At 47.6% G+C, this 27,039-nt stretch overlaps 1 protein-coding gene and 1 long non-coding RNA gene across 5 annotated transcripts in view; one reads left to right on the top strand and one right to left on the bottom strand.

Annotated features, from left to right (window-relative positions):
• Positions 1 to 20,482, bottom strand: part of KLHL24 (kelch like family member 24) — a 29,949-nt gene extending 9,467 nt beyond the window's left edge. Inside the window, exons 1-5 of one of the 4 annotated variants that reach the window (XM_040612516.1) lie at positions 13,344 to 13,495; positions 11,123 to 11,248; positions 6,617 to 7,604; positions 1,497 to 1,681; positions 158 to 276 (exon numbers count right to left, since the gene is read on the bottom strand). In XM_040612516.1, coding sequence (XP_040468450.1) covers positions 158 to 276; positions 1,497 to 1,681; positions 6,617 to 7,536 — 1,224 coding nt within the window. In that variant the 5' untranslated portion in view covers positions 7,537 to 7,604; positions 11,123 to 11,248; positions 13,344 to 13,495. Of the gene's footprint in view, positions 1 to 157; positions 277 to 1,496; positions 1,682 to 6,616; positions 7,605 to 11,122; positions 11,249 to 11,366; positions 12,331 to 13,343; positions 13,496 to 20,401 lie in introns of those variants that run through there. The other 3 variants (XM_040612517.1, XM_040612519.1, XM_040612518.1) reach the window with 3 other exon arrangements.
• LOC121096525 lies at positions 19,707 to 20,282 on the top strand. The gene is made up of 2 exons (XR_005830560.1): positions 19,707 to 19,950; positions 20,180 to 20,282. It is a non-coding gene; the product is annotated as an uncharacterized LOC121096525 (long non-coding RNA).
• Positions 20,483 to 27,039: the final 6,557 nt, after the last annotated feature.

Below are 27,039 nucleotides of genomic sequence, written 5' to 3'. Positions count from 1 at the left end.
TGTTTAGAACATTCTTTTATTTGAAACTATGTATTTTTAAAGTTATTTGATAGGAAATACAAAGTAATACTAAACATGCATGTATGACTTCTCCACTCTTTTCTTACATATAGCAAACATCTCCACTATAAAAAGATTACAAATATACTTCTCTTACTTTACCAAGAAGAACAGCCATTTTATGACGCCATCTGCCTTTATTTAAGGAGGCAACTCTGATCCAAATGTTAAGTTGTGAGTTATAAATCCAAACATCCCGACTATTGATTCTTCCACCTTTAAAAACAAAAATATTCCAATTTGAATAAATTTCTTACTGAACGAGAAACGTTAACTATTAACAGGCCCCCCTACAGCGGGCAATGACAACTTTGTATCTTCTTTAGGTGAAATACAGATCTATCTACATTTATACATTAGACTGAGAAAAGTCTGTTTCAATGGATTTCAAACATGAAAACATACAGTAAGTTTATGTGTGTCTTTCCCAGTAACGCTGCTGAGATCGCACTAGATTATTTCTTGAGATTGGAATGCATTTTAATGGCTTTTGGTCATGCTCTTCAGATTTCCTTTAGTGTCCCTACCTGGATGAGACTCTAAATCTTAACCATTTATGTGTCTCATGGCACATCCCTACCCCTAGCTGTTCCTCTGTTTGGTTCATGCATACATCTCCTTCATTTTACATTCTGTTCAAATGACCCAGGTACTACCCACCTGCAGAGACAACTTCTTTGGTTAAGCTAACACAGGGGGCCTGGTGTCTAAACCATCAGCTGTACCCTGTAATTTACCCTTGCTAAAAGAATTGCGAATGAAAGGTGTTAGAAACCCTACAGCTATTGCTTATTTCACTGTAAATGACTGGCATAAATGAATCCCCAACTTGGGTGCTAAAAGGAATTTGTTCCCATTTTACATTCTCACGATGAGAAGCAGCTTTAACTGTTTTTCTTTAGAGTCTAGGCACAGATAGAATGATAGGACAGAAGCGTGTCATCAGCAACGTGTCAGCATCGCAGTCCTCCTAGGCAACTCGTCTTTTTAAACAGCACACAGCACGCTTTGGAGCGGAGAAAGTGGTGCTGGGAAAAGACTGCTTGGGATTTTTTGCTTGTAATTTTTCCAACTGTTGCTGCAAACAGGCCACAACTATACTTTAAAGCGGCATACTTTATGAGCATGAGCTAGTCTCTTAAAATACAACCAATATTTGTTGCAGATTGATACCCCCAAAAAAAGATGATTAATACCAAACAAAAATCCCAGAAAACACTTTTCTCTAAGATTAGTTTGGGGCTGGTGTTCACCATTTACATCAGAAAGTGAAAATGACTTTCAGTTGAGGTTCTGGAAGTTCACAGTATAAAGATCTGCCACACTGTGCTGAAAAAAAGAAAAAAGCAATAAACAAAACCCAGAAACATCCCACCACCAAACCCCACCAAAACAAAGAAAAGGAAGAAGTCTTAATTTTTTTTAGGATTATTCACCTGAAACAAGAATATCATTCCGTAGAGCACACACTGCATACTCAGACTTGGTAAACTCCGGAAGTTTGGCCAGTGACTTCCACTCTCCTGTTACAGGATCATAGCACTCAGTGTATGGCAAATTAAACCCTCCAACTCGTTCACAGCCTCCAACAACAACTATCACCTCAGAATAACCAGTTGATCTAAAAAAGTGAACACAGAAAACTAAGATGTAGAAGATATTTATCAGTACATGGAGGCCAAACAACACTGTTTTCGAAACTGTGTAAAAATCAGAAAATTTAGTATGTAGCATTAACTTATAGAGCAAAGAAAAAAAAATAGAAAGGAAGAAAGTAATTTAGCAAATTTTCACTGTTTCCAGCTGCCTCATTACACTGCAGGTTTCACACCAACAGGCGTCCCATGTAAATGAAATTTCACTGCATAACGTTCTATGTAAAAATCAAATAATTAAAGAAAAAATACAGAAAGCTTTTACACTATAATACTTTTCCTTTGACTATGTAATGTAGAGATATCAGAAATACAGTTCAAGCAAGGCCTGAGACAACGAGATGAGCAGTTTGCTTCACAGTGAAACCAGTCCCTGTGTCCCCCACCAAATTTCGCAAAATTCACAGTACCTTACAGTGCTTAAATATTCAAAAAGTTTGGAATGTTTTAGGTTATTTCCAGCAAAAAAAAGCTGAGGGCATATAGTCACCAAAATAGGGGAAAAGAAAGAGACCCTTAGAGCCAATGCATCGTTAAAAGAAGAGAAAGACAAGTGTAGCAATAGAAGAAATGATGAAAGAAAAATTCAGGCCTAAAACAAAAACTAAAACTCAATGTGAAAAAACTTAAGCATTAGACAGTCTGCAATGTTCACAAATAAGGCTTTGAATTCTATTCCACACACACATTCTCCTTCTAACCTGATGCTTCTGCATTATACGTATCCTGCGTTCACAGCAGTAACTCGTATGTTCATCGACATTTGAATGTGGAGAATCAACCAACCATCTTTGATTTGCAAATCAAACTATGACCAACTTCTATTCCTCCTCTCAAATTTATAGTTTGTTGTAATCATTTGTCAAAATCCTTTCCTTTCAGGGCATTTTTAAGGTAAAGGTTTTTGCACTGATACAGTTATTTCAAAGACTACTGTCTATTAAATTAAAGAGAATGCAAGACTAGTTTTATTTTTGGTAAGGCTTTTTGTTGTGTTGTGTTCTATTGATCCCAACATGCATAGACATCTCATTCATGCCACTGCTGAGTACTGCGGTCCTCTCTCTAAAAAATATGACTTACGACTGGATTTGACCTAAGTTTCATGATCTGTCCCCAGACTTCGTAATGTGAATTCATGCACATGTTAACTTACAAATCCTGATGACATCTTCCCTGTTTTGAAACATCAGGAGTAAAACTAGTTAGCCCCTCTATCTCCTTGTCATCACACACCATAATTTAAATATACCATATATATTTCTATTTAGCATATTTTAAATAGGCAAAGGCAATACTAAATTATAATGTACTATAAAAATATGTAAATGAAGAGATGTATACAAGGGGGAAAACCTTGCACACCTGAACTAGCCAGAAGAAACACTCTCTTCAGCTGCTCAGCTTTGAAGTCACTCTCGTTCCTGGTTTCTATGTATTTACTGTTACTGTTTTTTGCTTTTTGAGGAAGAACTCTGAAAAGAATCTCTCAAAGGATAAGAGGGGGGAAGCTCCTATGCCAGCAAAGCATTACTGAGGCACAGAATTTCCTTAAAAGCAAGACACTCATCTCAATTTGCCTTAGAAGCTAGCCCAAACACATCAGCTTAACTGTATGTATGAAAGAGGCTGGTCTGTTGATTACTTTCTAGATTAGAATTAAGGCGTCCACTTACTGAAAAGCTTACTGAACCAGATTATCAATTTTTATTTTAAAACTAAACGAACCAAAAAGCTCTGATTGGAGAGAGCTCTTTATGAATTCCTATGATGGAAGTTCTGCCCTTTAAAGAAAATATTTAATACAGTATTTCAAATCCACAGACTACAAAAAAAACTCCCAACATTTTAGTACCTAGATAACCATATCCCTTCTTCAGTTAAGAAGCATTTTCTCCAGGACATTTTCTGGAAGGAATCTTGCACTTTATAGCTTTTAATGTTAGTTCCAGAAGATTTTTTTGCAAATTACAGAGGCCACATCAGTTTAAAAAAAACAAAAATTGAAAATGTGGGAGTGCACAAAAAGAGCATACAGGCAAAGGCTAATTACAGAAAAGAACTAAGGATTCTCCATGGAGATTAGAAAAAGCTATGATCTCAATGAGTGGTACAGAAAGTCCTCCTTGTAACCCTTAGCAGAAACGGTGTGAGCAAAGTAACAGAGGTGTGCTAGAACAGGCACTAGAGATGTTCCAGGAGACACCCTGCCATCAGGAAGAGATGTAATACATACAAAAGGGGAATGGCAGATATCCTATAATCCCAGGCATTCCCAAGAACAGGTCCCAAGGGGTCCCGAGTTACACGCAGACTTCCAGACGAGGCAAGAACACCAACCAGCACAGCGTCAGCTGGACAGAAGAACTTGCAGTAATTCAAGCAGATTACATTCAAGAACATTTTAAGTTTGGGAGACAAATTACAGGAGTTCTGGTAAATCTCTACTTTTTTTGCACCCCACCCCCCCCACCACCCCCCGGTTAATTCACTTATTAGTAATGTGACAACAGAAATGCAAAGTGAAATAAAAACTCTTCTCCTTGGGGGTGGGGAAAGTAAGGGACTACCATTAAAGCTTTCCAAAGGCAACCAAAAAAGGAGGTGTTAAAATGTATAAAAATAGTAACTTTCATTAATTGAAGACAGCACTCGTGTATCATTGCCAGACAGCTTAACAGAAGCTCTGCGATTGAATTCACAGGTACATGGAAATCTGAACATAATTCAAAGGGTACAGCAGAAAGAGCCTGTTTTGGTTTGTATACAGCGATGTGTTACTGCTCACTGCTTAATCTCTGCTTAGAGATCTGCTGTGCAACACAACAGCAGGGGACAAGAGAGAATTAAAAGGAGCAGGAGAGACAGCCTCAAGATGTCACTATGTTGTTGCAAGTACATAACTGAAAAGCTCTTACAAAAAGACCTTTTGCATTTGTCAACCATGCCTAGTGGCAAAAAAAAGCAAGCAGGCAACCCTTACACCACATTTTAAACTTTTATTTACTTCAGGGAACTGTTCACTGGCTTCAAAAAGAAAAGGAAAAAAAATCAACTGCGAATTGCAATCCACACTTTTTTTAAAAAAAGAACACTTCAACCGTAGGTGCACACATACCCATACAAGCAATGACAATTAATTTCCAGAAGTTTCAATAAAAACAATGGCATAGGAATTTCCGATCCTGCAGCCTGTCTCCTTTTAGAAACAGTTTATATAAAGAAAGAATCTGGACGAAGGCAAGAAAGAAGGAAGAGAGCTCCTCCAGTGTCCTCCCCAAACCCCCCAGAAATGCCCAGAAAATGTGTGATGAAAACATGGGGGAAAGGGTGCCTGGTAACTATTTTAAAACACGATCTCTTTCTGCTATAGGCAACAGAAACAAATGACAAAGAACTATTCCATGAATGTAATGTAGAAAAGGGGGGGAAAAATATTCCTGCTGGGAGGCCAGCCAGTTTTTCTCTTTGTAAATTATTTCTCTTGTTCCCGCCTACTCGAATTCATAGTGCAGTTTAATAAGCTCAGCAGTAAACCCAACAAAACCCACAACATACCAAACCAACACTGCCCTCACCCCCCAGCTTCAGAAATCACCTGTGTTAAGCAAGGCACTTTGTTCACAAACTGCAATGCTACACTGAGGCTGTTCAGTTTCTCAAGCATGTACACACCATGCACCCGCACAAAACTGTTAAGTCTGAGTGTATTTGCTCTCTTTATCAAATTGAGTAATAAACGTAGAACAAACACCACAAGATTCAGCCCCTCTCCGATGGCTCATGAAACAAACTGGCAGCGTACAGCTTAGAAAAACTGGCAGCCGGGCTGCAAAGAGTTTAAGAATTTCTTCTCTCCTGGCAGGACTGAAGACTGGAAAGCCACTAATGGGACAAACGCTTGCCAAATGTTTATTTCCCCCACTATAAGCAAGCCTTTAACACATGCCAAAAAAAAATAAAGGTTCCCTGCACAGTCACTGAGCAGCAACCACATACAACTAAAAGTAAACAGAGGAATAATTCCTAACACTATCTCTTGTCCAGACCAGATCATTGCGTTGCCTTAATCTAACACACGATTTTATAACTGCAGCTTAAAATCAACTGGAGTTCACAATAAACTATCATGTCAACTATCATGTGGAGGTAAGGCTGGGAAAATGTATTTCAGGGAAAAAGAATAATCATAACCACCATTGCTCATAAATGCCACTAATGGACTCTTCCTCATTTCTTCTTGCAGCTTCAGTCACCTATTTGTGTAACACATTATTAAGCAGCAGCAATTCTGAATTATTAAAATGTCATGGAATAAGCATGAAATACTTCAGGGACTGTTTCATAATTCTTTAAAAATGCAAAATTTAGTTTCTTTATAGTTAAGAACCTGTTGTTCTGCTGTCTATTACAAATGTGTGTACTACTCCATCTGTGAAGTATTTGTGATGTAACTGAATGCTCTGAATCCCCATCCTTTGTAGTGTGCTGTACACTTACATGACTGTTATAAAAAGAAGGAAGGTTGGGAAACGGCATAGTCTACCTGCTATAGCACCGTAGACACTGCTGTTGTATAAAATAACTTCAGATCTCATCTAGCAAATATTAACCTTTAGAAAATATTTTACTTGCAAGGTAACACAGCTTTACTTACCTGAACACTCATTTATTTCATAAAGTGATCTGTGCAGAAAGACTCACTTAAGTACGTTTTCAAGACACGTGTGAGCTTCACATGTTATGGGGAAGTACAGAAGGGTAACTGTAGTGGCTCCAGAAAGCAAAATAAAATAATCTGCAAGAGATATTTTTCTGGGCATGTGTATATCAAGCATCTGTACATCAAACTATGTCCTTCTACAGAAATTAGGAGGGGGGGAAAAAACCAGTTTCCTCACCTGCGTGGCCTAGTTCTGGGAGACATCATCTCATTTCCAAGGATATGGTATCGCCTGGCTTCATGCAGCAGCTGATAGCACTCTGGGGAATTCTGGATCAGCTGGTCCACTTCCACAGTCTGAACAAAGTAGTTTGGGTGTAACAACGGGAGCCTGACGTGTGTCAGCAGTTCATGTAACACTGGTCTGCGCAACTCGACTGCTCGGTACACCCAGCGCATGACAGCTTCAAACACCATCTCTTCCTTACTGATCACCAGTTCATCGCTGCAAATGTAATCAATAAGCTCATCCTTTCCCAGTTCAAGGAATTCTTCGTGCTGGGACACATCCTCAAACGTCTGCAGTGCAAAATTCCTGCACTTGGTGAACAGCGTCTTGAGCGAATGCGTATCTGCAAAGCGCTGGATTCCCAGGCAGTTGCAAGGATCCAGCTGCTCTTCCAGGAACTTGGCGCAGGCGTCACGTAAAACACTGATCTGAAAGAGACTTGATGTTTCAAAGAGATACTGCACATTCTCTGTTGTGATCTTCACTTTGCCCGTGTATACATACTGTAAAAAGCAATCCATAGCTTCAGCCAGAATGCCATTGATCTCCACCAACATCTCTCTGCTTTCTCTATGATCGTTGCAAAACATGGCTCTGAAGTAGCTGCTGCAGGCCGAGAGGACCGCCCGGTGGCAGGGGAACTCCCTTCCTTCCACACAGATAATGACATCTGTGAACAACCGGCTGTCTCGGAATTCATTGAAGATCTGGAGAATGCTTTCAGCATGGGATGATCCCGAGGAGAAGTCGAAAAACTCGGGGCCTGACAACGATTTTGGGTCCATTTCAAAAACTTTCCGCTTGGTTGCAGGGGAATCTCGTATCCCACTATCCTCTCTATTCAGTCTGCGTCCCAATATTAGTACCATTGTTACATCAGTTGGCTATAGAGTCATTGAGAAGAATTTGCAGAGTTTCTCCTTCGCAGCGCTGGAGTCTGGAAAACGAAACACTTGGGTATTCAGTCTGATACGTTCTTAATTTCATTATAAGAATCAGACAAGATACCTGTTTGGTTACGCAAAGAACTGGTACAAGTTTTGACCTTCACTAGAGGCGACACAGTATTGCAAGGCAAGTTACCTTGCACCTTGTGCAGGGCAACGCAGCATTATCGGCTACAGGTTAAACACAAACCAACACAGAACAATCTCATGGATGGCAAGTTCTGAACGTCCCAGCACCACTGGAAATGCATTAGTGTTCAAGATCAAAAAAAATCTGAAATCTCAGCTCCAGCAAATCACCCGGCTGACAGAAGCCAAAAATTTCCTGGATAAAGATTCAGAGCTTGGGCTGTTCTAATTTTCCAGTGTAATCCTCATTTCAGCTGGAGCATCCAAGTACTACTATAACAGTGCTAGTCAAAAGGGGAAGAAGAAAAAACCCAAACAAACTGAAATTTTTACAGTAAAAATTCAGTTGAGAAATCACTCCCTTTTCATTATAAAGTCTAATAATGAAGTCTTACAATATTAGTGTTTAATAATACTCAGTTATCTCAGTGGATAACCTTGACTGTAAGTTTTTACCTGTTCATTCCTAGCATCTAAAAATCAGTTCACCGATAATCTAAGATTCAATTAAAAATGACTGTAAACTGCTAGCGCACAAAACAAAATGAAGAAAATTGTATTTCATTGTGTAAAACTACTGAAGACAAGAACCAAAGACAACTTGCTGAGGACAGGGAGATTTTCTGTTTTCCAAATTACAACTAGCAAATAGTTATTAGCAAAATTTTTTGCTCAAACGCTTTCCACTTTCAGATACAAGTGTATGACATTTCTCCCAATATTAAAACACACTGTTGTTACCGGAGCACTGAAGCTGCAAAAATCAGGTCCTCAAGCATTAGCATATGTAGATATTAAAGTCTGTAGGTGAAGAAAAAGGGAGCCAGTTTTGCAGATAGTGCATATTGGAGGTAACGTCATCGACCGATCCAGCAGCAACAGGGCCTGCTGCCACTCCTGGGCTCTAAAACAAAGTGGATGAAAATATACTGAGGCGGCAAGAGGCTGGGCAAACCCCCCTCTTGGGTCTGACAGAGGCATCATTCCAAATGCATGGAATATTTACTTGTACATTTAGAGAAGGGCACGCACTGTATTATTTTAAAGCTTATGGAAATTTTTTTCATGCCTCCAAGAGGTTACATTCAGTGTCCCTCATTCCCCACTTACACAGTCAGTAAACGTCAGCTGCCGACAGCAATTTCATTTCCTGACGTGCTAGCATCTTTAGAGCTGCAATTACCCAATCCAAGTCTGGCTACATCATCGCTTAATATAGAACACAATGAACACGCTTTTTTACGCAGCACCTTTAAAAGGCACCATCTTAACAAAGAGTAAGAAAAAAACATGCGCTGTACATTTACTCATTGAGAAAAGAGGTTTTAAAACTATCATTTGCCATATAAATTTTTTTACATGTACTTACAAAATAGAATCTTGGTATGGCTCATTTACCCTGCAAAATATTTAATTTTAATTGAATTAGAAAGGATCAGTTGTCACTTTGATGCCTGAAAAACACTGTCGCAATGGGCCTATCCAGTAACAGATCGCTTCAGAGAGATTTTAACAGGACATAAATGGACAGTCTAATCTGTAGCTGATATTCTATCCAGTGTATTTCACAACCATTTTACCCTGTCATGACGCAGGCTGGACAAAAAAACAAAACCACGAACCACCACCACCTCCTTACCGGCTCTGTTGCTACCACACTAACCCTTACATTGACCTTTATCTGCAATCAATCCCATGCTATTCCGCATGAGAATGTGGGCAGAAATGAAGCATCAGCAGCAGAAATGGAAAATGCAACCATGAAAATCAGAATATAAAGCCTAAAGGCTTGACTCCAGTGTCAGAGATTTCAATCAGAACTTCATTAAAGCTAATGGAGCTTTCCTAAGCAAAGTCAGCCTGAAATCAGAAACAAGACAAGGGCACGTTGCATGAAAGGGCAAAACACAGCTACTAAGCAAAAAAAGCTTCAAGATTAAATCTTTCTCATTATGTTAGGAGACTTAAGACAACACTATATTATGCAATCACCAATAAATGGAAATAAGGGCTCTGAGTTAAGACTGCTCACTGAAGGAAGCAACGACTTCTTTATGCTTGGAACAACAGAACATCAGTCAGGAAATGACTTTTTTTTTTAATGTCCCAATGGTTTAAAGAAATGTGAGACTAAAAAAAAAAAAAAATAATCCATGCAGCAAAAACTAATCAAGGGGATAAATATTGCAAATTCACAAATAAAAGAATAAAAAGGAAAAAGAGTTAACAGTCTATGGCAGAAATTACTGCTTTTTAATGCCCTATGCTTTGATTTCTATCCAGTTAATTACTTCTGTAGGTTTGCTCAAGTCCTTTTATAAAGACTATCAGTAACACGATCACATGTTCAGCTCTCTCAGACATACATATGGCCTTCTTGCAAATCTTGCTCTGGCAGTTTTAAAATGTCACCACTTCCAGCTGACAGCCCCACATTTCAGCCCCAAAGCTGGAAAGGCAAAGGGGAATCTGTGCCTGATGCCGCACCGTTTAGTGCCCAAAGGAGGGACACACGCTCCAGAGATACACCTGCCTACCTCTCCCATGGATATAAAGGTCCTTAGACGTGCCTACAGACTCTGCATTTTAAAGAATCTATTAATTGCAGAATTTAATATTGAGATCTCTTCAGTAAGCTTAAATGAAGCAAAAGAAAAACAGAAGAAATTTCCTCTAAATTTCAATTGAACTCCCCTAAATACACTTTGAAACTATTGTATCAAAAAAATACAAAATGCACTGGATTGCTTGGCTGAGCAAGGGTCAGCAAGGACAGACCTTAAGCACATCAGAGACTACCTACTGAAACAGCTGGAAAGGAAAGACAAGTCACACTTTCTATCAACAGCTTTTAAAAACGCTTTACAAATTTACATGGCTCCAGCACGGTTACCTGCGTACCTCTATAAATTAGGCTGGGTTCACCAGAAGACCAGGTTCCTCTTATTTCCTTAATCTGTATTATCTGCAGGCTTGTCTACACAAGACGTTCCCCAGAAATAATCTGAGAGCCCAATTCAGAAGCCGGTAAATGAGCTCTATAAAAAGTTTGCCCCGACAGTCTCTCCCAGTAAATCCTCCTATGCAAACTACTTTTCAAGTTGCGCTAAACTCCTCCTTCCTCCACTGCAACATCCTCATGGGTTTTACCCCTCTCCCTTCACCCACAGCTCTGGCACCGGCCGGCAGCCTCCTGGAAGAGCTTTTTACTGCCACTTCTGCGCCACCGAACTCCCCCGGTCCGTTAGCAGAGGCGCCAGGAGCAGAGGCACCACGCAGCCAGGGTTGGGGCGAGGCCCTGGGTAAAACCTCGTCATCAGGTGTGCCCCAGCGCTACCTCCACGGCTGGCTCGCCCTCAGGGGGCAGTTTCAAGAGTACCTGAAGCCGAGCTGGGCTTCTGCTGCTGCCAGCGGAGGTGGCTTCCACCCCGCGCCCACTGCCGCGTCGCCTCCGCACCCGCACTGGCGCGGCCGGATCGGTGTCCGTGGCCGGATCGGTGTCCGTCTGCGAAGGGAGAAGAGGAGGCGCTGGGATCGCTGCCCCGGGGAAGGGCAGGAGCCCCAGCACTGGGGCACGGCTGACCCAGCCCGGCAGCTGGCGGGCCAGTCACGCCTGCTACTACCTGGCAGGACATCAGTACCGGCACCCCCGAGGTAACGCGACCAAACTTAGTAAAAGAAATGGTATTTTTGTCCTGCAGCGTGGGAACCGTAACTGGGGTTGGAGCTGTTCGATCTGTGATTTCAGCTCACGCCACCGCAGATGTGCCGCTCTCGGATGGCTGCTTACCGCAAGAGGCAGAGCAGATCCTGCGGAGCAAAACCCCCGGTGCCCCCACTGCAACCCCAGCACGTGCTGCCCTTGTTTTCTTGTGAGAGGAAGGAGGGGGGGAGGGGCATAACCTTTCCCTCCTCCGCAAAACAGAGCATTTGTTTTTCCTTCTTCTATCTTTGTATCATCAAAAAAAAAAAAACCAAAACCCAAAACCAAGAAGTTGTTGGTTTTAAAGGACTTTAAAAAAAATCTGCTTGTTTTACAACAGCAACTGAGCATTTGGATGCCTTCAGGATGAAGTCTTTAAGAAGACTGACTAATAAACAACAGGATCGACAGGAGTTAGTTGCACGGAAGTTTTTTATTCCAATGTAAGACACTGTTTTGATTAAAAAAATATATACTTCGAATGCCAAAAATGAAGAGTAACCAAGCTAATGACACACACAAGAAGCCAACTGTCCTCAGAAATCACCCAGGAAAAACAGGAGCCGATTCGGACACGGCACCGGCGGTTATTAGGTACAAGAAACCAAACCCGAAGCAAGCGGCGCAGGGCGCGCGGGTCCGCAGGGGAGTGCGCTGAAGCACCCCCCGGGGGGTGGGGGGGGGAAAAAAAGCAAAAGCGCTGCGTAACAGCGATCGGGGGGGGATGGGAAAGAGTCAACACGCCCCTCCCCCCCCGGTTTCGCTGTTGTTTTTCTGCACGGTGAGTCTGTTCAAAGAAAAAACAGCCAAACACCCGGACACACCCCCAGCGGCTGCACCCCCGGCTGGTCACCGCAACCGCGCCACGCGCTGAACCCCCAAACCGCCGCGGGGGGGGCGGGGGGCGCCGCCAGCCGCCCTGAGGGGCCCCGGGGCTCCCCGGCCCGAGCGCCCTGCGCCGCGGACACGGCGCTACGGCACGGCCCGGGGCAGGGAGGGGGGGGGGGAACGGCATGGGGCGCCCCGGGACCCCCCGCGGCTTCACCCCGCAGCGCCCCGAGGCTGCCCCGCGGTGCTGCGCGCGGGGACCCGGAGCCAGCAAGTGACAGGCAGCAGCACGCGCGGGCAGCGGCGGGGGACAGGGGGCACCGGCACAAAATGGCCGCGTCCGGAGGTACGGGCCGCGAGGGCGCAACCCCGCCGCCTTCCGCGGGCACGGGCCGAAGCCGGCCCCGCGGCCGCCCGCACAGCCCGGCCGCCCCCGCCGCGGGCCGCCCCGCTCCCGCCCCTCCCGCCGCCCGCCGGGCCGCCCCGCCCCCCCTGCGGTGACGGGCAGCGCTTGCGCCATGGCGCCGCCTCCCGGCCCGTGGCCGCCGCGCGCACGCGCGCCCTCCAGCTCACCTTCACCCCGGGCCGCCTTAGCGACAGCCCCCCCGCGCCCTGCCCAATCCCCGGGCGGTCCCGCGCCGAGGCCCCGCCTCCCCCCGCCCGCCCGCCCAATCAGCGGCCGCTGAGACACCACCCCCGCTACCGCTGCCGCCGCCGCCGCCGGGGGGCACAGAGGGGCGCGGGGGAGACCCGCGTTACGAAACTGCCGCGGGCGCCCCGGGACCCCCCAGCCCAGCCCCGCACCGCCCCGGCCGGGGGCACACACACGCGCAGAGCCGACAGGTCCCGGGGCACCGGCGCTGCCAACGGCCCTGCCCCGCCATCGCCCCGCGCTGCCCGGCAGGGCCGGGACGCGACGCACTGTTCCCGCCGCGGTGCCTAACGGTCCCGGCCGGCCCCGCGCACCGGCCGCCGCCCCGCCGGGACCCCGCGCCCTCCTCACGGCGCCCCCGGCCCGCCGCGGGGCCCCCTCGCCGCCCGCGCCCCCGGCCCGCAGCCCTGCACTCACAGCCGGGAGCGGCCCCGCCGCGCTGCGCCCCGCGGGAGCTGCCGCCGGGGCCGGGCCGGTGGGAGCGGGGCGGCTGGGAGCGGAGCAGGAGCGGAGCGGTGCCGTGCGCTCGGGCCTCGCCGCCGCTGGTCGCGCTGCCAGCGCCGCTCAAAACAAAGGGGCCGGCGGGGCATGTGACCTCGCAGCCACCGCACATGATGTCACCGGCTCCGCGCGGCCCTGGGAGCTGTAGTCCCGCCCGGCCCCGCCCGCTCCCGCCGCTCCGCTCCCTGCCGGCCGCGGGCACCGGGCCCTGCGGCGCGTCTCGCCGCGGGGGGACCAAGGGCGAACGGCCGAGGGAGGCGGAGGGGCCGGGCCAGCCCCCAGCGGCGCTGCGGCCCAGGGGACGCGCGGAGGCCCGGTCCCGGTCGTCCCCCCCGGGAGGCAGCAGGGCCTCGGACGGCACCCTTGGCGAGGGGACCCTTGCCGGCACTCATGGCCGGGGGGCCCTTGCCGCCAGCCCGAGGACCCCCCAACACGAGCCACCTCCCAGACTGACAAGTGCCACAAGTCCCAGTGCACCTCTTCAGCCTACATGACCAAACCGGAGACTGTAACACCCCCAAACCCCATCAAACGAGGGTCTTTCTCTACCTGAGCCCCAGCTTCACCCAATTACCACCCCATTTCCAACCGGCAAAGCTTCCCACCGGTCCCTGTTCCGCAGCGGCCCAAAGGGGAGCCCCTGGAGAAGCCGGGGAGGGCGGCTGGGGGCTGCAGCAGTGGCAGCGGCTCAACTGCAGATAGCAAAGCGGGACCCTGGTGTCATCGCCCTGCAATTTCGAGAGCAGGTCTGAGCCTGTCCTGCAGCCCAGATTCGCTTCATATCCAAAGTATTTGGACACCGGCCCGTGCTCCAACACAGGCTGGTGGAACATGCCTGGGAGTATGGAAATTTATTTTTGCTCTGCCCTTTAGCATAAGCAAACTTGCAAGTCCCTCATGCAGAGTAGCGAGGCGAGGGCAGGGATGTGCATGCTTAAATTAAGATCATTACCAGGTACTAAACGAGGCTTTATGCAACGTCGTGGAGCTGATGCTGGCAGGTAACTGGCTGCCGCTCGCCTTCCTAGAAGGATGAGTTCTCCCTCCTGCCCCTGAGTGCCCAGGGGAAGGAAGAAACAGCAATTCTTTTATTAGCTGCCACCTACTCTGCTCTCCTATATATTAGGTGTCAATCCCAGGCATAATACATCTTCACCTTTTAGTGAACCTACACAATCTGCTGACCTTGGGATACTCCTCCTCTTGCCTCCCCGGGCAGTGGGTGCCAGCCCTGTGCTCTTTGCGGTAGCTGATGGTGCTCCTTGACTGAAACTATTCCAAGAGCAGCACATGCCCAGGGCTCCAGGACCGATCCTCGTCTGGACTCCAGGACCGATCCTCTCTGGAGCAAGCCAGTCTCAGGTTTTTGCAGGCTAAATGAGCTCTGCTTTTCCCTGGGGTCAGGTAAACTGCAGCTTTGCAGAACAGTTCAGATTTCTAACTAAAAGGCTACATTTCTGAAAATAGACTGAACATGGCAATTGATTTCGGCATGTAAATTGTTTTCATGAAGATCTTAAACAAATGCAACCTGCAACCATTTTCCTGCTCAGCTAAAACTCAGAAATGCATAACAGATTTAATTAGAAGTGAGACCATTCAGTCAATTTTTCATCCTCTGGCTGGAAAAAGGACCCCAAACAACAGAAAGCTGAGAGAAAATCAGCAGGCAGCTCACCTCATATAGTACAGTTATGTTGCAATAACTTATTCCACCCACTGAATATAAAGATTCATAACCCAAAGTCTTACTTGTTACAAAGACATTAAATCTAAAAAGTATATGACTGTAGAAGAATGTTTTGCTTAAAATGGATCTCTTATCTGATATATCCTCTCATCTGTAACTCTTGGGGTCAATATGACTGTGCAGAGTTCACTTCAGAAAACATCAGCGGGATTAAAGGAATGCGTCATGGGAAGGAAAAAACTGAAAGAGGGTCAAGATACTTCTGAACTGGCTTGAAGGAGCTATCTGAATGGAGTATGTTTACTCCAATAAAACCTGCACGTGGCAAAAATACCTTGTGTGAAGGGGCTAAATGGAGCATTTAAAAGGAAAATACTAATTAAAAACACTCATTGAGCAATCAATTGTTTCATAATGTGCACATGTATGCGTGCAGTCACATCCAGGCACTTCCAGTTCTGAAAGCCACCGTCACCAAGGATGTCTGAAATTAAGGATACCTGAATTGCTACTACATCCTATTGGTCTTCATTCCTCTGCTGGCAGGGGGGTTGGCTGTTCCTGCTCAAGCTGCACCAAGCATTTCTCTCAAAATAAGCAGTTACATGCTGCCTGAGAAGCTGAAGCCAATTATTAAAGATTACTCATTTCTATAAAGCTTTGTTACTACTTTTTTAACAATGTCAAGTACTTGTAAAACATTTAGGCCAATTTTTTTTGAAGAGGTCAGTGATTTTGCAGATTTTCAAGGCATCTTTGGGGCACCCAAAGGTTAAAGCCTAAAATTAGAAGTCTGCGTGAAAATGTTGGCATGCATCCACCAACAGTTCATGTGTTTTTCTGGTGGTGTTGCATTTGAACACCACCACCATCCGGCACTTTTCAGACACATTTCCACGACGCACTGTGCCGCCTAAATGGGTCAGTGCATTCCTCCAAATCAAGACTAACTATTCTGGAAAGCGGTGTGCCAGTACACTCCTGAGAATTTTTCTCTGCTGTGGGGAGCGTTGTAACTGCTGCCTGGATCTTTCTAAAATTAAGCATAACCCAGATGGTTTTCAAGTAAAATGAAGAAAACAACCAAAGAAAGTCCGTGATTTCTTTTAGTAGCTATTTACTGCTAATGGACACTTATCCTACCCAGCCCGGGGAAGGGCTGGGAGCTGAAGGAAGGAAGAGATGCAGGTGAGCCGTGGCAACTGAGACAGGAAGCTGCAGGAGAATACGGGGGGAGAGGACAGCCTGTGTGCCACGTCCCTTACCCTGATTGTCCCTTACCCCGATTGTCCCTTACCCTGATTGCTGATCAGAGAGAAGAGCAACATTAACTAGCGAACAACATTAAAAACCCTGAATGCAACGTGGGTTTTATCACTGGCTAAAAGACAGAATTTAGACATTTAAGATGAGTGCAGGATTATGACTGACAATTAATAAGCAACATAAGGAACGTTATGAGGAGCTGTGCAAGGAGTGGAGCACAGATGAAACAAATCCTTCCCAGCACAAGGAGGGGGAACAGGTTCTGGCATTGCTAGACAAAGTTGTAGTGGACAGAAAGCTTCAAAAAGAAAGAGGTGGTGTTGAGTGACAACATCATTGCAGAGCCTGATGCAAGCAGGCACAAAACGTAATGACAGAAGCCATTCAGCAGGATTACAAACAACAGTCAGTACTGAGCAAGAGGAAAGGTGATGTTAAAAATTTGTGAGGAAGAGAAGAGTGAGTTCAGTAACCATTGAGGAATTTGCTTTTTCAGTACACCAGGAAAAAGTGCTAAGGTGCAGTAAGTGAAAAGGAAGAGGTGTATGGAAATAGCATTAAAAAGAAGAGGCTGGATTTCGATGAAGATGAAAGTACAGCAAAGTCTCTTCGCTTGGTAAAAGACTTCTTAAAGAACTACAGAGAACACACCAAAACTTGCTAAAATCCTCCCCTTGACTTTGAGCAGATTCTCACTATCATCCTCCCGAAAGCCTTGTGGGTCACACCGACTTGAGCTGCCCTGTGGGATCATCAGCAGGTACGAGCATTCGGGGTGGAAGGCACTTTTCCCAGGGCTGGCCCCTTGCAGCCTCTCGCCTTCCCATCACCTGTTGGAAACGGCAGCTACACCAGGGAACGTCCTCTGCCACACTTGAACAGCGAAGGGCCCTGGCAAACCAGCACCCCCTCTCCCCAGGCACCTCTTACTCAGGATTTCCATTTTCCTGGCCTCTTGGCCGACTCTGTAGATCCCCCTTCCCTCTGGCCCCGCGTGCTGCGCGTCCCAGCCCTTTGCTCAGGCCGGCAGTGCTTCCCTGGGCGTGCGTCCGCAGTGGCGAGGGGCAGGATGAGTGCGGGCCCTGCCACGGGGAGTGAAACGGGGCACCCTCTGGAGCCCCACGCCATGCCCGATCCGCATGGCTGGTGCTGGGCTGGGTGCTGGGCACTGTCCCACTGCCTGCATGCTCGGGGCTCACTCCTGCTCAGCCGTGGGGACACTGGGATCACAGCCGTGGGGACGCTGGGATGACAGAGGGTGTACTTCACTTAGGCACAAAAGCCACCTGGGAAGAACATCAATAACATGTTCGCTAATTCAGCCCTGCAATTAGCATTGCGTAGCCCCCATCCTCACTTGGCCAGCCCATGTTCCTGACCCATGCAAATCCCCTCTCTTCCCACTCATCCCAGTAGCCGTTCGCTGCTGTCAGCACCTCTAAACAAGGCCAGTGCCAACAGCGCTCCTGTGCAGAAAGTGTGTGTCTCATTTTTCCACCCAGTATCTCCCATTTCCCAAGCCTGGGAGTGTAATTGCAGAGCTGAGAGGAATGAACGTTGCACCACCGCTGCTATAAACACTGAACTATTTCTTTTTTTACAGCACTTAACAGTATTGAGACACATGAAACCAATGCCTAACTAGGGGAGATAAGAGAGTCTGCTGGGGTTTGTCTGGTTCTCCTCTTCAGGGAGAAATAAGAAGCAAAGAAATAAAAATTGTTGGCCACACAGGAGAAGCCTTGGAGGGAGCTGTTCTTGCAGAACAGCACAGACACATGCAGCCAGTGACCGAGTGAAAGAGCGAGGCAGGTACCTGCAAAAACAGTTCCCCAAGCTGATGTGGCGGAATCGCCACGTTCCCACCCAGCCCCGTAACCTCAAGTCCAACCACAGCCCCACAACTGTTCACGTGAAGTGTTCTCTCACGAGTGCTCTCTCACACGTCCCTGTGCCACAGCCCCCCCCCTCTCTGCAGCTCCCTGCTGCAGAGCTCCGGCTCTGCCCTTCAGCCGCACTTCAGCTCCCTCCTCAAACCATTTGCCAATGCTGGGACCAAGTGACCGCCAGGAGCATTGCACCTCTTCACCTCCAAGACCTTCAGGTGTTTCACAAGTTAGATAAATCCTTTCTCCAACCCAAGTGACCGTGAAAAGCTTTGTTTGCCAGTGAAGCAGAAAACAAGGCAGGTTTCAAAAAAAACCCTGAACTGGCGTGTGCCTGCCACTCTTCCACCTTTGGGAATCCCACGCTTGCCAAGCTCCCAGTGACCTCCCTGCTCCCAGATCCGTGCCACCAGCTCCTCTGGTGCTATACACACCCCTCTGGCACCAGGCTGAGGAATTGATCCTAAGTTCACAAGTGGGTTGGCTTGGATGGACACCCTTGCTCGCCCTGACAGTGGCTGGGACACTGAGGTTCCAGCTGCCGTGCAGCCACCCTGTGTGCCGAGGAGGTCCTCGCCTAGTCTGCTGCTGCTGCGCCTCCGGGGTGATGCCTGGGCAGATCAGTAGATGACTTTTGCCATCTTATAATTTTGGGTACCCCTTCACTTTGGTCATCAACAAAGCTTCACCAGGCGAAGTTAACCCAGGGAGGGTTAGGTCACCAGGAGCTCCATGATTTCCCCTCAACCCCTGCTTGCAGCCAGACGCGCTGAATGGCACAGCACCAGCTTTCCAAGACACAAGCAGCTGCTTCGCCGTTACTGGCATTGCGGTGCAAAATGGTGTCTCTCCAAGCTGACTGACAGGACTCGGCTCTCGGAGGATGGAGGAATCGTGGGATGCCAGAAGGACAACTGGGAAATCTGTCCTCAAATCCCAGGCTTCCTGCGCCCAGCAAAGCAGCACAGAAAAGAGCCCCCCTGCTATCCAGCACCCACCGGTGGGACCCACCAGCCTGGAATTCCCAGCCTGAACGCTGCTGCCTTGTGCAAAAGTCGTCGCTGCCTTGGGCATGGACGCTCGGGGAGGGATGTGGCAGCAGCTGCTGTGCTGATACAGCTGCTCCGGAGCGGCACCCAAAATCCCAGCCTCGATCAACACCCCGGTCACTCCCTCCTTTGTAAACAAGCTTTTGAGCACCTGCTCAGAGGTCTAAAACGGGGCTGTTTCTGAGCCTGAAATACTCCTATGGAAAAGAACTGCGTGTTTCTGTAAGGAAAGGTCTCTGCTCAGTTGAAATTCTAAGCCAGACTAAAGCCACTTCAGATCTCTGGTCCTGGACAAAGCTTTGTCACAGGAAGACAGGAAAGAAAACGGTAGCCAAAGTAATCCCAGGAAAAACACACTAATGAAGGTTTGCAGATTCCAGTGCAGCAGCTAAATCAACATGCTGTTTTGCCAAGAAACCATTGTGAAATCTGCGGTTTCCTCTTTGATCCTAAGCCTACCCTACCCAACCTATTCATAACCAGTATCGGTACACACATCGGCTAGTCGGTGAGATTCTGAGAATAAACAGGTTGTTCCGTCTTGTCACAGCTGGCTACTAGACTTTTCTGGCATACGTCTGCACCGTACTGAACGTTGAAACAAAAATGGAAGGTGTAAAATACTACGTATGGTATGACAGGCTTTCTTGGCCTTTTTTATTAACATGTTTATGTATAGGAGATAACATTTGGTAATCTTAAAAGGGGAGGAGAACTGAAATGAGGAACATGTCATTACTGTAGGCAGGAAGCAATAAAAAGGCAAATACATGTCTCATTTCTTTAGATGTTTGCTATATTTATATTTTTTCCTCCTAAAATTACATAAACCTAATAATGCCCATCTTTTTTCTACCACAGAAACACACTAAGAAGAGTATGAAATTCTGAAGCTCCTCTCTCTTTCCCCTGGGCAGATACCATGGAAATGGCATTGGAATATTAAAACTCTCCATTCTCTTTATAATGGGAAAATGTTTTGTTGTTTTTCTAAAAATCAATATTGACTGGCAGAAAAATTAAAGTAGCATTTCTAAAGTCGAAAATTTCTAAAATGAGAAGCGACAAACTTGTAAAAGTTACCTGCTTTCTCAAGTCTAAGGTGACTTTGCTCCCCTCTTTCTCCAATGTCACACCTCCCAAATTTCACACGTAGCTGGACGCGCCTCGGCTCCTGCCCCGACGCTCGGGAACACTTAACGCAGCCACCGCGCTGGGCTCCACCTCCTGGCCCTGATACCAGCCAGCGCAAGTATCTGTCACGCTTTCCAAACCCAAAGCATTGCGCGTTCCTGCGCTCCTCGCCTGGCCTGGCGCAGCTGTCCCAATGCCCTACATTCCAGACAGCTTCCCTGACGGATTGCACAGCCCTGGACCCGACAGCTACTGAGGAGCCCTCACAGCACCTCCCGGGACTCATGGCTGCTGCTCGCCACCAAGGTCTGCAGCAGCAGCAGGCTTTGGGGTACGACAACGCTGCAAGCCAACCGGTGCTTGCGAGCTTCCCCAAGCACGTATTGCCCGCGCTCCCTGCCCTGGGTAAACCACGGCTTACCAGCAGCGTGGCACGGCCAGCATGGGCTCCCTAGCCTGGCTGGGCTGCCTGCCGGCCACCGAGGCTAAAGCCAACGCCAGTCTTGGTGCGTCCAGCCGCAGAGCTTTCGGCCCCGCTGGGGTGCCCACCTGCGGGGTGGTCGGTGGGCACCCAGGCGGCGCTGGAGGAGCACCCGGGGAGCGGGCTGCAGCCCTCGCTGCCCAGGAGCTGGGGACTGCAGAGCCTGGGGCATGGGTCTCACAGAGCATGGGACTGCCTGGGCTTCATCCCGCAGGAGGAGGAGGGCTTGGGCTAGAACATTGTAATGTGCTTTTCTGGCCACAGCTGCCAGGAAGCTGCTGTATTCCTAGTCGGAAAGTTGTGGCTCTGCTAAGCTAAGATTACTCTGAGCAGCTTAAAAAACAAACAAGCAAACGCACAGGCTCCTCACAGCACAACACCTTCAAATTCAGTACGAAGGCAGTTAAAGCATACTCAGATAATTTCCGTTCCTCATCAGGAAATACTACAACTTTTTCAGCACTTCCTCTTTTCATATTTTAAATCATCACACTTCATGCAATACCTTTATTTGCATAAGAATATTAACTCACCGACGCTGTTTCTAACTTTAGGTCATTCATAATTCAGTTACGTAACAATAACGATTTTTACTACTAGCAATAATTGGCAAAAAGTAAATTTCTACAGCATAATATCTGTTCAGATTAATATTTTTTCACCTGCTCGGCTACTTAGCTAACAATGTGCCAACTTCATTGCTCCACAGGCTGCAGGGAGGTGGGAGCTGTGGAGCAGGGCTCCTCCACACTCTCCAGCTCCCTGGCTCACACCGTGCAGCAGTAAGATTAAACACCCTTCCTCTATAACTAATGTTGAATTGTCTTGAAAGCTGACGACACTGCCCGAAGACCAGTTTCACACAAGTTTACATTTCTTGCAAAAGCGACAATTAAGACACCCTGCTGAAAAATTGCAAAAGCTCAGGTTTTTAACATTATTTTAAAACTGGCTGAAACTTCAGCTGCTGTAACAATGACGTGGAACTAGCTGAGTGCTATCATCAATTTTTTAAACTAGCGTTCACGTTCATCAGATGTTCGCCATTCCTCCCACTGTCAAGTTGAGCATTGAAAGGTTAGCTGTGAGCAAAACAAAATAGCTGTGGAGGAAAAAAATAAACTGGAAATCACACAGATGTATGTATTGGCTTTGTACAGAAGAGCATGTGTGGCAGTGTATTAAGTCAAATCGCACTTTGACCAAAAGTTAGGTATTTATTTATTGAAAACGTGTAAAATTCTGTTTCTTTCCAGTTTGCTTCTTTCCCCCAGACCGAGCAAGGCTGAGCTGTCAGCAGTCAGCTGCCAGGGAGCAGACTGATTCTGCCCTTCATTAAGTCAGGAAAGGAGAGACAAGAATTAATTACATAAATTTTGGCTTTTGAGTGAAAAACTCATGTTCCAAGACGAGCAATATTTTCCAAAGGCACCCTTATTTTTTGCATAATAAGACACGGTGGTAAATGACCCCACACCAGCCACCAGCAGGAACTATCTCATACTGTGGTCAAAAGAAATGACTGATTCTGTGAGCTGCTGTGTGCACCACACAAAATGCCAACTCCCTCTTGTAAAATGTCCTGCTCCCTTCCCCTGTTACGACCTGTGGCAAAAAAGTTTCATTTGGCTTTAGCCTGTTCCGATTGAGCTTCACTTGAACATTTTCTTTTGTTTTGGGTCCATGTGGGTTTCTAGTCCGATAGACTTAATGCTGCAGAGACGGGAACAAGGAGCCCGAGGCCAGTCAGCGAGTGGTGCGGGTACGGAGCACACGGAGCATCGTGTTGGCTTTTCCTCTTACGGTCTTCCCAAGTAACAGGCTGAGAGTCTTTACAACCCGAGAAGAAAATCTGTGCTGCAAACTAGCCAAAGCCCATCACGAGGCATGTAAGGACCGCATTGATGCTGGGGCCAGCATTTCTAAGCTTCAGGCAGTCCAAAAAGCAAAGCAAAATTTGGTCACAGCTCTGGAGCGTCACTCGGAGTGTGAACTCATCAGTTAGGTATGTGTCCGCAGAACTGGCTGAGATCGACAAGCCTCAGTGAAAAATAGAAGTCAGCATTGCTTTAGACTTCAGTACAATCCGAGACTAGGTTTGTTTCCCATGGGTTGGGGTCACACTGCCAGCAGTTCACAGGGCCACTTAGTGTATTCTATGAAAAGACTCAAGAGCTGAAGTTTCAGTCCAGCCGATGTCCCTACCATTAACATCAAGCATGCCCTAAAGCACAGACCTCCACATAATTCACTATAAATGGCAGTTTCCTCCATTTCCCAGCCCTTGCCAAGCAGAACAGCTCTCCTTCATTTCAAGAGCTGCTTTGGTGGTCATGTTTTATCAAGCCATGGAACAAGGGCCTGAACTATAGTGCAGTTACTTCCCACCGAAGCTGCATTTCTTACCGTGACATGCCGGACGCCAGAGCCTGGCTGCAGCAGCAGATGAAGGTGCAGGAAGAATACAAGATCAAAATCTCACGGAGGACAACAGGCCTCTACTTCTCCTAGCATGGGCCGTGTCCACTTATGGAGATCAAAGGTATAATTTACTTAGAAGAAGAATTATTTGTGCATAAACAGCCATTAACTAATAATACCGAGAAGATGCTTTTAAATTCAAATGGGTGGCATGGCAGCCAGCACTAGACAAGTGACCCAAGCATCTTGTTAGTTACATAAACTGAAGCAGGAGGGAGTCTGATGCTGATGACAGAACCTCTTTGTGAGTAACACTGGCAAAATCTTTTAAAGAGCAATTCAGGACTAAGTTAAAAGAAAATGGGGCACTTCTAGTAGAAACCAACTTCAAGAATCACATTTCCTTCCCCGTTTGCGTACAACAGGGAATGGAAGTAACTGCCGCTGTTTTGTTTCAAAAACTGATTCTCTTGGTGGGGGGAAAAAAGGAAGCACTTGTCTGTTCGCACGAAAAATCTGTAGTGGTGCAAAGTGCTGAGGAAAGAGCACCCTTCTTCCAGGGAGAAGGAAAAGACTGTTCTGAATGGGGAAGGCTGGTTACAGCACTCATCAGCTCCCATGGCCTGCACCTACTGCATTTCGTATGATTCTTACCTTCAGCCCCATCCCTGGGCTTCAGTCCTTCCAGTTTCACTTGGGTGCATCTCATCTTGGGCTATAAGGTCTTAAAATACAGCACTAAGTGATGTCTCAGCTCGTTCTGCCTGCAGCTTTGGGAGTGACCATACTGCACCCCCAGACTGCAATTCAACTTCTTCAAATAGAATAAACGCTGATTTAAATAGTAGCCTACCTACACCACTCCCTGAAAAGCCTATGAGCAGAGGATCAAAGATTTCTCAAGCTCAGCTGGCCCATCCACACGTCAGGGTTAAGGCTTGCTGACCTCTATAAGTCAATAACACACACGGGAGCAATGTGATTAGGGTGACAACCAGACTTCGAACGCTGAACTCAAATAATCTGGCATTTACAGCCTGGTCAGCTGGGACCTCTCTTCCGTACAAGGTGAAAGCACAGTCTGGAGTCACTCATCTGGATTGTTAGCACAATGCCTGGCCATCCCACTGCCCCTAAGAAAACAATACATGGAAGCAGCAATTCTTCTAGAAACATCCCAGAGACTTCAAATACAAGCAAAACCAGTCTAAGAGCAAAAGTTGGGAAGATAAGTGCAGCACTAGCAGAGTAACACCGCGATACTCTCAAAACAGGAGGTGCTTTTCAAGAGTGAGCAGGTGAGACAGGTCACCCTCACAAAGTCACGGCTGGGGGCTGACTTTGAGCAACTGCAGCTGCCTAGAGGGAGGGATAGGAGGAGGCTCAAGGAGTAGGTTTTGAAATGGAAGGTGGTGCTGGTTCAGAAAAGGGGTACAACTGTGATAAAACAAAGGTGCCAACTTGCAGTTTATAGAAAATCTGATTCACAAATTCTAGCTGTATTTTCAGAAATGAAAATCACATTTGTTTCCCCATAGCTAAAATAAGAACATGCTATGGCTGGATGGCTGCACTCAAAGAGCTGCCGACAGCGCCTCAGTGTCCAAGTGGAGACCAGTGACAAGGGGCGTTCCTCAGGGGTCCGTACTGGGATTGGCGCTATTCAACATCTTTGTCAGCGACACGGACAGCGGGACTGAGGGCACCCTCAGCAAGTTTGCCGATGACACCAAGCTGTGTGGTGCGGTCGACACGCTGGAGGGAAGGGATGTCGTCCAGAGGGACCTTCACAGGCTGGAGAGGTGGGTCCGTGTGAACCTTGTGAAGTTCAGCAAGGCCAAGTGCAAGGTCCTGCACATGCGTCAGGGCAGCCCCCTGTATCAATACAGGCTGGGCAGAGAATGGATTGAGAGCGGCCCTGAGGAGAAGGACCTGGGGGTGCTGGTAGACAAGAAGCTCAACGTGACCCGGCAGTGTGTGCCCGCAGCCCAGAAAGCCAACCGCATCCTGGGCTGCATCACAAGAAGCGTGACCGACAGCAGGTCCAGGGAGGGGATTCTCCCCCTCTGCCCCGCTCTCGTGACCCCCACCTGCAGCACTGCGTCCAGCTCTGGGGCCCCAGCAGAAGAAGAACGTGGGCCTGCTGGAACGAGTCCAGAGGAGGCCACGAAGGTGATCAGAGGCTGGAGCACCTCTCCTACAGACAGGCTGAGAGAGTTGGGGTTGTTCAGCCCGGAGAAGAGAAGGCTCCGGGGAGACCTTGTAGCAGCCTCCCAGCACCTAAAGGGGCCGACAAGAAAGCTGGGGAGGGGCTTTTGACAAGGGCACGTAGCGACAGGGCAAGGGGGAATGGCTGGAAGCTGAAGGAGGGCACATTGACATTAGATATGAGGAAGAAATTCTTCCCTGTGAGGGCGGCGAGGCGCTGGCCCAGGCTGCCCAGAGCAGCTGTGGGTGCCCCATCCCTGGCAGTGCCCAAGGCCAGGCTGGACGGGGCTGGGAGCAGCCTGGGCTGGTGGGGGGTGTCCCTGCCTGTGGCAGGGGGGTGGGACTGGGTGGGCTTTAAGATCCCTTCCAACCCAAACCGTTCTGTGGTTCTATGAGTCTATGATTCTATGGTTCTATTTAAAGCTAGTATTTAATGTACTGAAAACACAGACAAAAATCCAGCAACTTTGCAGGCTTGGCAAGGTTATGTCAGGCTTTGCATTGTGCTAGAAAATAACTCATGGTGAGGTGAGCCTTGCTATGTGTGTCCAGCTGTCCAGCTGCAGTCCCCATCTCTGCTTCCACACAAAGGAACTGCCTCTGCATCACGCAGCTGGCTGTAAGCCCCCCAGCAGGGCACTCCGCGTCGTGAGGCTGCTTCTGCGGCGTTTATCTGGTTGCACAGTGGAAGTGATTGCAGTGTTGGGACTTCAGGTAGAACTCAAAAACTTCCCAAGGGTCCTCTTCTGCTGTTGTGTCCTCCTGTTGGAGGCTAGCACCTTTGAACAGGCCACTTCAGATGAACGAATGCTCCCTCCCACAACCATCAGGAAGTGTGTTGAGGTCTGAAGATGTAGCTGTCAATACGTTGCTGGGTGGATTCAGCTTTACTAGTTATCTGCTTGCTCCTAGGCAGCTCTGGTGATGAGTTTTGCAGCATTGGGGGAAGTATAAGGGGGAACAGCCAACAGCAGCCACTTGGTCATGGATCACACATACCTGGAGCAACATCGGTGGTCACAAAATGGACGTGGTCTGGAATAAGAGGAAGAAGACAAACAACAAGGACGTGCCTTGTGGGAGCTCTGCAGAGACAGGACACTCAGGGAAGAGTCCCTTTCCAAGTCAGAAATACATACAAGGTCATTGCCATCTTCAAGTTCAGCAACCTGCTCATTACCTGGAGGAGGAAGTTTCCAGATCTCAATGCGATACCAAGCTGGCTCAGCATCTTCTTTCTCAGTCTTCATCTGGCCTCTTCCCCAAGGCAGCCACATGCTCCCATTATTCTTCGCTGGTCACTCTCAGACTCGCTGGGTTCATAAGGGCTCTGTTAGCTAAATTGCAAGGACTGTGTGAAGCAAAACAAGTAACAAGAACTATCAGAAATAAGTTTCTAAGTTTCTGCTTTTGCCTTAAGAATGTGTCGGCTCCTTGTTCTCAGTCCATTGTTGGTGGGTGTCCCAGCTGTGGTTTC

The sequence above is a fragment of the Falco naumanni genome, chromosome 13, assembly GCF_017639655.2.
Source record: "Falco naumanni isolate bFalNau1 chromosome 13, bFalNau1.pat, whole genome shotgun sequence".
Classification (NCBI taxonomy): Eukaryota; Metazoa; Chordata; class Aves; order Falconiformes; family Falconidae; genus Falco; species Falco naumanni.
Note: the sequence above shows the minus strand (reverse complement) of the source record. Positions and strands in the feature narration are given on the sequence as shown.